This window comes from Haliotis asinina, chromosome 8 (genome assembly GCF_037392515.1).
Source record: "Haliotis asinina isolate JCU_RB_2024 chromosome 8, JCU_Hal_asi_v2, whole genome shotgun sequence".
Taxonomy (NCBI): Eukaryota; Metazoa; Mollusca; class Gastropoda; order Lepetellida; family Haliotidae; genus Haliotis; species Haliotis asinina.
Genome location: NC_090287.1, coordinates 42,367,294 through 42,379,068, shown reverse-complemented (window position 1 = coordinate 42,379,068; position 11,775 = coordinate 42,367,294). Strand labels below are relative to the sequence as shown.

The window sequence follows — 11,775 nt, the reverse complement described above, 5'->3', positions numbered from 1 at the left end:
ATGTGAAACAAAAATGTGCGCTCGTATGCTTCTCAAATGGGGAAAGGAAGCTAAATGTTCTGCATACAAGATTACGATATATGACAAGTACACTTAATTATGATTAGTGTTAGATGCACTTTGTCAGTGTGGCCATATTGTGAACATGCTTTTCATTATTTTCTTGAATGTCCTTTATATATAATTCAAAGAGAACAAATGTTAACTTGCTTAGGAAATATTGTGAATTATAGAGCATTCACTGATATTAATCTCATCTCACATAGCAATGCAGGTTTCTCGCTTAGTGAAAATCAGAATGTTTTTAAATCTGTACATAGCTACATTCACAACACTAAACGATTTAAATAACTTTACCCTTTGTCTGCCTCTTGCTGAAATTTGTTGTAATAACACTGTTGTAACTATGTGGAGAGGGCTAATTTAAGTTGGAGAACTCGTGCCCAATCTGTGTCTTAATGGAATAAAGTTTCAATCAATCCTGCAAGATTATGGAGTGATAAAATGTCCATGATATGAACGTCTAGATCAAACCCATGCCACGTCGCCAGCATCTTATTTTCATCTATTGTCACAATAGTTTCTTAGTTTCTTCATTCAAAATTCGGGCTAGTGAATTGTTTTGCGGGCTAGTAATTTTCAAGCACAGCTAGGGGCTAGCACAATTTGGAAACTATTTCGCACACTGAGCACCAGGGAGTCCGACATTTCTGAACCTGGGGCAGTGAAGAGTTTCTTCATTCAGAGCCTTAGCATTGCAAGGAGGGCTAGGTTGTAAGGAAATTAACGTTATTCAGGGACTGTAAGACAGACTGGGCGTTTGTCTGTAAATAATCCAGTCTGGACCAATCACAAAAAGGAAAAGCTTTTCAACATCTTTCAAACATCTTGCAACACGAGTGAAGGTTATGTCCCCACAAATGTAAGAAAACACTTAGTTACATTTATATATTTGATAAACAAACATGAAGTAATACTGCAATTAAACAATTATACTCCGTCTTGCAATTTTTGTAAATAAAATCTTGTCCAGGCGCTCTGCAATAATTTAACACAAGATGTCATTTTGTACTATTGGCCTCACGGCCATATCTACGAAATAAACCTGTCTGTCTGTCTGTCAATTAAACATAATCTACTATAATGACAGGTTGTAGTCCGCCTTTTATGAGCATGTAACTTGTAAGTACAAGTAACGTTTACGGTAAATCTCTTACAATAATAGGATGGCAGAAGATAGAAATATTAGGATAATTTCTCACTTACACACTATAGTGTTATCGTCCTGTGAAGTTGTAAATGCGTATTGAGGGTGGGGGAACACGAAAGGCTATAGAAGAGGCCCAAGGACCATTTCAGGGAAAGATATCCTCTGACATAGTCTTTGAATGGCATTTAGAAGTGATACACATAAAGGCACGAGTTGGTTTTTGTTTTTATGGATGACAACTTCTTTATTGTGAAGGGTCACGATATTTCGAAGTATATTCTTACTTCTTCATCAGGTAAAGAAGTTGTCATCCAGATAAAAGCTCGTGCCTTTATCCTCTGACGTGTCCGACCTTCATATTAGAAGGGACGACCAGATGCTACACAGAGGTAAAACAACGGTGTGTGTGTTTCGGAATAGATACGGGAGGTCCATGTGGAATTGGAAACAATGATTGGCTACCCTTGCAGACAGAACCAGCATATACTCAAGCCTGCATGAGAACATGGCGACTGTAATGATTGTGAAAATGGATGGGATATGCACGAAGATTCTGTGTGAAGAGAGAGTGGCACTTATTTGACCAGCTCTGTGTCATCTGGAATCACAGACAGTTCCTGAAATGTTAACAGTATCATGTCCTTGTTATCATATGCTACTTTGAATGATGTCAAGTCTGAGCAAGACAAATCACAGTATTAGGCGGTACCAGACTCGAAAATGTGTAGAAACTGACATACCGGTCGTGTCCATATATACTGTGACATGTATAAAAGGCAAGCTATGGGAAGCTTGGTAGCCAAGTGGTTAAAGCGTTCGCTCGTCTTGCCGAAGGCACGGCTTCGACTTCCGTTATCGGTACAGTGTACGAAGTCCAGTATGGTGTCCGTCCGCCGTGATATTGCCTCTAATATTGCTGAAAGCGGCGTTAATCCATACTCACTTTTCCACTTTGAATTTCTGCCGCACAAATCCTTGATGGTTCCTTAATAGAGACCAGAAAGTTAGGAATATGGTTCCCGGCATCCCGCAATTTGAAGTGAGCAGGATAAGAGTCCTGAGTTTGATCTCCGGGACCCAGATAGCGTTCGTGTCTGCTAGGAATATCGATAGGCGTGAGGGAGTTATCTCCCTTCATGAATCAATGCCGTTGAAGAGAAAATTCATGTTATAAATAGAAAGCAGAAGCCATAATAATTATTTCCACAACATAACCATCAATACACTTTTGCTGACGGGAGAGGAGAAATTATACCCCCCATCCCCCCACCCCCTTGACTTTCCAAAGAGCTGACCACAACTGCCATAACGTCATCGCTTGAGTAGAAATGGGTTCGATTTATTTTGTTTGGGAACAGATGGAAGAGTGGAGTCAGATCAGGAGAATAGGGTGGATTTTGGCTATCAACAACTGGTCTGCAGCACTTGCATCGTCACTGCACTCATTTAATACACATACATTAAATTTTAATACTTTCAAAGAATAGTTGCATTTACACACCCATTTGATTTGTACCTTCCATTTACCGATCGTCAATGAAACAGAAATATTCGTTTTTCATTTTGGAAGAAATATGAGTGGTGTAAATATGCTGAATAAAATATATACAGTTGGAAATCAGTAGAAAATGTCTATTTTGATCCGTAATATGCACCAATCCCGAATGTCACAAATATTGTAAAATGTCTAGAATGTCCTGCTTTGTTTGTCCATTATCCAAAGTCAGCCCTTAGACCCCAGCATCTCATATTTTGGTATACCTTGGGGTTGGAAGATTGAGAAACTGTTGAGCATCGGGTCACAAGAAGAGCATGTTTTGTGTGCTTTAACTATTTGACAATAATTTATTTTGTTCTCTATATAAGCTATATTTTTTAACTGTCATAGAATACTTATCACGTTGTCTATGCATAAACAGATGAATGCATATTATCATGATTAATTATAAATCTAAACTGATGTTTCCCCAAGATGACTTTTTCAGAAGTAACTTTCATTTTGCCTAATCGACAGTGTATACATGAAAATGAACATCTGTACAATCGTCAATGGTACCCTTCATGTATAAATTCTCCTTGTACATGCTGTGTATCACTTAATTGGCAACGGTGTTAGCGTCAACACAGAAACGTCGCATCTATTGCAATAAAAATGTTGTCAATCCATACGATTTGCTCCTCCTCAAACGTCAATTAATTTTGTCCGAAAACTTGTCAAGGCAATACGTGGTATTTGAAAGGAGCGGTATATATTCATGGGCGGCGGATCCAGGAATTTTGAAAGGAGGGTGTTCAGGAGGTTCGACCACCGAAGCCCCACTGAAGCTCCAACGCTCCAAGAAAGGCAAAAAGTAAACTTTCAGTGATATCATTAGTCATTTTCAAGAACAAAATGGAGCGGGGTTGGGGAACAATCCCCTGGAACAACAACCCCACTCATATCCCCATCCGCTCCCCCGGATCCGGCAATGATATTTGCGACATAATATTGTGACTACAGGATCCACATCATTGTAAAACGAGGCTTAAATGTTGCGGGTATTTCGTTACACGCTCGTTTTGTCGTCACAATAACCACCGGGAACCTTTCAAAGATTACACCTGTTCCTGCTACTTTGCGTACACTAGTTCCCATATCAACCGCTCGTGTCTCTGCGCTTACCAAGCTCAAATGTGTAGGAACGAACGGGAACCAGTCTACAGCGGAGTGTAAAAATCTCGTGACCTCTCGTGGGTCATCAAAGCAATATGGCGTTTGCAGACGACGCATGGAGATATGTCCACTACCTCGCTGGAAACGAACTGCAGTTGATATACTATGTGTCATATATGTTCTTGGTATCGGGAGTACTTGTTGCTGTGTCACTACAGGTTGTCAGTGCTCCGTATGGCCGCTATTCTCGGAAAGGTTGGGGAGTTGGTTTGAAGGCGAATGTTGCCTGGGTGATCCAAGAATTGCCCTCCTTCGCTGTGCCCTTACTGCTCCTCGCATTTGCAGACTCCCCCAAGATTCATAGTTTGCCAAACAAAATAATCCTCGGCATGTTTCTTATTCATTATTTCCAAAGGTACGTATGACAAAGCAAACGGCAGACAAAAGTTGCTGTTATATCTCATGTTCTATCACACTGTGGAACAATGTTATCTTACTTAATTATAACTTTACAACATATTATTCCACTATTGTAATCTTTCTTGTTTCTTGAAATCGGTTAATGATATTGTATTCAATAATGTATGAACACATTGTTATTTTCAGTAGTGTTAAGTAGGTCGTGATAAGTGTTGCACAATTCTGATGTACATGTTTAACATAAACACTTCTTTTTTATAATGGAATACTTGCCATGCTTAATATAGAAATAGCAACCATCCCATATACGGAGTTAGCAATGATATTCATAGTGCTCAGCATGTGATGGTCAACCAGTTAGTATGATCATGTCAACACGGCACTATTTGCTGTCTTTACTATCCATCCATCCATTCATCCATCCATTTGTAGGTAAAGTCTGAAGTTACATATTCAGTGCAGCCAGCATCAAACATGGAGCTCGTGTGGATTAAGCTGTCATTGTTCAGAACCTGATGTCCAATTTTTTCTCTTAATTCTCAAGTGTCTATTGGTTTGCTTGCAAGAAAATTGGTAAGATGACTCTGTAAACCATATAAATAAGTGTGCATTCAGTTGTCAGTTAGTTTGGGACTCCATCTACAGAATAAAGTCTGTATCAGTAGTCTGGATGATATGATGACAGATTTATCAGTGCTGGAAGGCCTGTCATCAGCTGTTGGTCGAGTAGACACCTTTCATCACACCACTATGAACCCACACCACTCAGGTGATCAAAGATGCTGATAACAGCATTCAGTGTAACTCCAAAACAAAACAAACTCTGTCACATCATCATTACTGCATTTAAGTACATCTGCTTGTGGGAAGGTTTATTACCAAATACACTATTTCCCCTTCATTACTCGCTGTCACTCTGAAGTCAACTTGAATCATTTGTGTGTAGAGGTGTGGGAGTTAAGATTTACGCCACACTCAACAATATTCCAGCTATATGGCGGTGGTCTGTAAATAATCTAGTCAGGCCCAAACAGTCCAGTGATCAACAGCATGAGCATCGACCTGTGCCATTGGGATACGATGACATACGTCAACCAAGTCAACGAGTCAGAATATCCAATTCCGTTAGTATAAAGATGAGAAAAGTAGAAAAGATATATACAGTAGTACAGAATTGTCCCGGTTGTCATAGTCTGAACTTGTGAATTATTTCAGTTTTAGACTGCACCTACTGTGATGATATTTGGTAGGTCTAAATATGCCTCTATTAAGTGACATTAATACAAATATATTAATCTGCATTGTCCTACACAGTTAATTTGTATAGATGTAATATTTCGTACTATATATGTTGCTTACCAGTGTACAGATGTCAGTATGAGCCAGGTAAGCAACATGGCATTGAGTGACTTTGTTAAATACACAAATGACACATGTTCTCTGGTGAAGGTAACAGCTCAGTATAACTAACATTGGCAGATATTGAGAAATACATCATTGACATTATTGATGCTTCATCTTTGCAGAACATTCATTTTTTCAATACTGATAAAGGGAGGCAAAGCTACACCTCTGGTGCCATTCCTTATGGCATGTGCGTTCTGTGCAACTAACGGGTATATACAGGGACGTTACCTGCTCAAGTATGCTGACTTCAGTGCTGACTGGGAGAGGAAACCTACTTTCATTCTAGGTATGTGATCAGTCAGTCACTGAATTAGTTTGTTTTGATTTATTAAGACAGGTATCAGTTAAAATAAATGCACCAGATAAATTACACATTGCGGAATACTATGTTCATCGGTACTTAGGTGGATCCACCTGAAAAAGTTGGTCTGCAAACAGTAGTCACAACACAGACCAATGATAGGAAACTAACAGTAATCACTGCTGCTTTGTCTGTTATTTAAGGTTCATATATTTCATAATAATGTTTATTGTTGTACAGGTTCGTATTGTTAGGATCTAAGGTACTTGATGTGTCTGTCCATATTTTTCTACTTCTGGACAGAGCTTGTAAATCTATCTTTGTTCCATCAACTCTGAAGTGTGTGTCAGATTAGCAGTAGCGCATGGTGATCAAGTCCTCTGAGGCATTACCTATACAGTTTCCTGTCCCTTAGTATCCCAGAATCACAGATTGTGTGATAGAGCCCCAAAATTTGATGTTGTTCTGAGTACCGGCTTTTCTCTTGTATAATTCTGACACCCTTTTATATGGAACTGTGAAGGTCCGGGGTAGAAAAGGCCTTCAGCAACCCAAGCTTGCAAGAAAAGGTGACCCTGCTTGTCATAAGAGGCAACTATCGAGATGGGGTGGTCAGGCTCGCTGACTAGGTTGGCACATCATCGGTTACCAGTTACACAGATCGATGCTCATGCTGTTGATCACTGGATTGTCTGGTCCAGGCTCGATTATTTACAGACCACCACCATATAGTGAGAATATTACTGAATGCAGCATAAAACTAAATTCACCCACTCACTCACTCACCTTTTATACTGATTAAATACTGTTAATAGGAAACATTAATGAACTTACTTACTCTGAAATTTTGAAAACACAGTAGAGCATAAACTATTCTTACCAGTAACTGACAATTTCCTTTCAGGCATTGCGATGTTTTTCTCAGGGATGTTTATCAATATTCAGTCTGACTCAATACTGAGGAACCTCCGTCAACCAGGAGAAACCTGTTACAAGGTACCCCAAGGTAATCATTGTCAGGGATCCTTCAAGTCCTTCAAGAATATTTTAATATAATCAAATGTCTTGAACTGCAGCTGGTGTTTCAGTGTCATGCTCTTTTGATTTCCATGATATATTTGCATTGTAAAATCCAAAGATGAAAAATCATAGTGCTCTAGATCTGATGTGGAAAATGATGTGCACTGCTTCAGTAGATAGTCAACATCACTGATTTCCTTGTATGGTGTGTGTGTGTGTGGTATTTCTAGCATGCATGTATGGTTGCATGAGTATTCTGGTGTCGCTTAGCATCTGTTTTTACTGCTACAGGAGGGATGTTTGAATATGTTTCTGGTGCTAACTTCCTGGGCGAGATTCTGGAATGGTGGGGCTTTGCCATAGCCAGTTGTACCCTCCCAGCATTGGGCTTTGCTGTCTTTACCACATGTAATATCGGCCCACGTGCCTGCCAACACCATCGGTGAGTGTGAAGCACTCCTTACATCTAAGTTTAGTCAGTTCATGGACTATATTGAATAATACTCCTCCCAGTACCTTACCTCCATTACATTACAGACAAGTCTGTTATCATCAACTTCAAGCCATTTATTGACAATTGCCTAGAAGGATGTACTTCTGAAATAGTTCATGATATATGCTCAAGAGGAAGAATGATGGGATACCTCATCAAAGAAGCTGATGTTCAACTGGAAGCTGGCAGGGGGAACTGAGGCAAAGAACAATCTGATATGCCCTGAGTGGTTGAGTGTTGAATGTTGAATAAAATATATTTCATGTGAGTAATTATTAAATGTGGGATTGGAATCTTGGATTGGGATCTGAGAGCACAACCCAGGGAGAAAATGGGGTGTACCTTTGATGGTGGCAATATTATATTTTGACGTGAAAAATATTTTTCGACACAAATTGAGGGAAGGTTGTCGCCAACTTTTGGTCGCTTCGCTCGCATAAAAAAAAAGTGGTCATTTTCTCTGGGTTGTGCAACCTTATTTGCGCTACAGTTTTCCTGCGTGTCAAGACACACAATTCATCTCCCTCTCAGACAACCAGTTGGTGATTGTGAACAAGTACAGCTGTTATATCATGGGCACCGTTCCTACCAAAATTACATTGCCCATGACCAGGATGAAAGAAATGGATGAGAGTAGCAGGCAGGTTAGGTTTCTTCAACCTGGATTGCAGCAGGCATCCAGTGATGAGCTGGTTGTTTAAGTCTCTGAAGAAAACTGTTCTTAAATCTTCATCCTGTGTACTTCCTGATACCATGATAGACTGTGAGAAAAACTTAGCAAGACATAACAAGACGTAAAGAGAGACAAAATAGCCAAAAACCCACAGTGCACTACATTTTGGGGAAACTTAACTGCTGCGGCCACCAGGCACATGGAGCGTTCTATGGTTCTGGTGAATGGATACATCAGGAGGTGAAACTGACTTTGCCATCAGAGAACCAGACATGAAGTCAGGTCAGATAATGTGTCCTAACCAAAACTCAGACTTTTCCATCTGTGAAGGATCACACCTTCCAGAAATTAGGTAAATAGAGAAATAGAGCTATTGTTTTAGGGAAAGAGTTCTGCCGGTGCAGTTGCTACTTTCAAAATACAACTTTCTTGGCAACTGTTTATATCTTGCAGTGAATCAGATGGTACAGTCAGACAAAGTAAAAGTTTGGTAGGTGTAATGTAATGGAGGTAGTACTCTCATACACAACAATGATTACTGTTCATTATGTCAATATGTTCTTATAGGCATAAAGAATATAGTCACATTTTTTGTGGATCACATTGTATCACCAATACCATGCTGTAGTCACTCCAGTGACAATTAATCTGTGATGTGTCCATGTTGCAGGTGGTACAGACAGAAGTTTGAAGATTATCCCAAGAGTAGAAAAGCTGTTTTACCCTTCATTCTGTAGCTAGTATTCCTGAGGAATATATGAATGTGCCAACAAACATCTGACTACACCCAGGCTGTTGTCATACATTTTATTGATTACATTGTGAATAAAATTATCTGGGCTTTTGAAGTAATGATTTACTGATGACTTTGAGAATTAATAGAAGCCTGTGTGCCCATTTTCAATTTGTTCATAGAGAATCTGTGTTGGATAGTAATCTCACAGTTTCAGGTACTTGATTCATTGATACATGCATGATATAGTGTCCCGTCATTAGTGAGGCAGTTGTCAGACAACAAACTGTATGTCTGGCCTCTGCATTAATATGGTCTAGTCCTGCATTTGGTGTCAAACAAAGAATTCATTTCTTCTGTCATTAATAAATTATCAAAATGTACATATTGGTTGTATTTATATTTAAGGAAATGTATATTTCACAGGGCTTTTAATAAGTATTAATGATATAAGTGTAATCAAATCTATACATACAGCAGCATGTAGATATTTTCAAACAAATGCCAAGCAACAGGGTCATTATTTTCATTCCATCAGTGCTTTAAAATCATTACATGTGCATGCACACACTGGAGTTAGTACAACTGGATGAAAACTGTCATAGACACCCTTGCACGTCTGGACACTTACTGTTCCTCTATATTATAGCAATAATATTGCACAGTGTGAACCATAGCATGTCTCTAATAGCTGCAGATGTTTTTTGTTGGTTTTTTTTGTTTTATTACCTTTGAATAAAGTTTAGTTCTTATGTTATGCCATTTAGTTGTATGTAATTGTGTGTTCCTTTCTACAAGGTTTTTCTAAGAACTGGTATATTGGGTAAAGAACATACTGGAAGGTTTTGTGATAATCTTATGGTTCAAATTAAAATCTACACAGAATTCATTCACTACGAATGTTTTCCTTCGTTATTCAGTGACAAAAAGGCACACTGAACTGTAACTCTATAAATTGTATAACAGAGAAAATAGAACTATACTGAGTCAAAAAAGAAACATCACATTCTTACTTCAGGGCACTATGAAAGAACAAGAGATGGTAAGATGGTTAAATTGTTATTATTTCATTTCTGAGATCTGTGTGATGTACTCGTTACAATGGCAGTGCCCCAATCAGTTCCATTAGGCTACACCGCCGTTCCAAAATATGGGTATACAGAATGTCAAATCACAAGAATAAACATTCGTAATTTCCCAGTTCAATATTGTGCGTGGCCTCCCCACGCATGCACCACTACCAAACACCGTCTCCTCATAGACTGCCTGATGCTTTTGAACACATGGTTGGGGGTTCTGCTGTTGCTCTTGCAGGGCAGAGCCAAGTTCCTGCACAGTCAGAGGTTGGTTCCTAAGACCACAAAGCCTTCTCCCACATGTATCCCAAACGTGCTATATTGGATTAAGGTCATGGGACCTCGATGGCCAGTCCATGGCTTTGATTCCAGCGTTTTGAAGGAAATTTCGTGTCAACATGGCGGTATGCGGCCAACCATTATCATGCTGGAACGGTAGACCTGGGCCATGAGCCACCATTGAAGGATGAGCACCTTGTCGCGGTAAGCAGCAGCTGTGAGGTTTCCACGGATGACCAGAAGTTGGGAATGGTTGTTCCCACAGAAAGCACCCACACCACACAACTTCCATCCCCGAATCTGTCGACTTTCTCTACGCAACATAGGGCATACCGTTCACGACGTTGTCTCCAGACTCTACGGCCGCCATCAGCGAATCCAAGGGTAAACCTGGATTCATCACTGAAGACGACTGGATTCCAGTCTCTCTGGACCATCGGAAGTGACGTTGGGCCCACAGCAGATGTTGACGATGATGAAACGGTGTCAATATTGGCCCACGATGTGGACGTCAAGAATGAAGATTGGCAGCGTGCAGCCGATTTCGAATGGTCTGTGAGGAGAGTCGACCTCTAAACACCTCAGTCCTTGTTCATGTAGCCGGCAGAAATCTGTCACGTAATTGACGTAGGACGATTTGATGGTCTTCAGCTCGTGACGTCACACATGGACGACCCGACCTTGGGCGATCAGAAGTGGTGCCAGTATGTTGTAGACGAGCTTGCAAGTCATACACATAACGACGGCTGCATCCCATTGCCCTTGCAGCATCAATAACTGATCTTCCCGCTTGGAACATGCCAACAGCACGTTCACGTTGCACATTTGACAATCGTGGCATTTAAAGTACCATTAGAACTGTGGTTCAAAAGTGGTTTTTGTCATTCTTGAGTCCAATGAAAACACGTGCAAATGAAGAAACCTTTGATGCAAAGATCACGTGATCGACTGCACGTGTAAAACCTGATTTGGCACTAACGTCATTTGCACAACGAATGGATGGGTTTGAGTGGTTTTGCTCACGTTTCTAAAGATAGGGATCCTATATCGGACACATACACGTATCATCAGAGAAAAATTATTAATTTTATTACATTTTGTGAATTCTCTTTTTTATAGAAAATGTTCTCTTCAAAAACGTAGAGGAACCTGAAGTTTGAAGTCTGGAAGAAAGAACGCCCATTGAGGAACATTACAATGACATTCATCTTGTGTATGCAGCATCATTTCACGTTATCACCACACGCAAACACAATGCATCGGAAGCACGTGCACAACGTGGGAGCCTCTTACACGTGCATGAGGTGTCATTATGAATCTTGACGTTTTCAGGCAGGCCGATACACCCCTCTAGACCATTTTTTCCGATAATTTTCTTGCATCTGGGCATGGTCAGGGTTTTCAGGGTCCAATCACACATTACTGACTGACAGTTGTAAACCTGAAATTTTCATGTCATACTCCAGTCACCCAACAAGGGGAATAACTGAACGAACAGCTTTGCTTTCAA

General features: G+C 40.0%; 1 protein-coding gene across 1 annotated transcript; it reads left to right on the top strand.

Annotated features, from left to right (window-relative positions):
- The first annotated feature begins 3,715 nt into the window (after positions 1-3,715).
- LOC137294066 (3-oxo-5-alpha-steroid 4-dehydrogenase 1-like) lies at positions 3,716-9,029 on the top strand. The gene is made up of 5 exons (XM_067824999.1): positions 3,716-4,278; positions 5,810-5,976; positions 6,896-6,997; positions 7,303-7,453; positions 8,848-9,029. The coding sequence occupies exons 1-5, from the start codon at positions 3,959-3,961 to the stop codon at positions 8,912-8,914; spliced, it is 807 nt and encodes a 268-aa protein (XP_067681100.1). The 5' UTR covers positions 3,716-3,958; the 3' UTR covers positions 8,915-9,029.
- Positions 9,030-11,775: the final 2,746 nt, after the last annotated feature.

What these genes read in the sequence shown, in the direction of transcription:
- LOC137294066 (XM_067824999.1), top strand. Translation starts at nt 3,959, where the DNA reads ATGGCGTTTGCAGACGACGCATGGAGATATGTCCACTACCTCGCTGGA. An exon ending in CTTATTCATTATTTCCAAAG is followed by an intron (nt 4,279 to 5,809) that starts GTACGTATGACA and finishes TCATCTTTGCAG; the next exon opens with AACATTCATTTTTTCAATAC. An exon ending in GAAACCTACTTTCATTCTAG is followed by an intron (nt 5,977 to 6,895) that starts GTATGTGATCAG and finishes ATTTCCTTTCAG; the next exon opens with GCATTGCGATGTTTTTCTCA.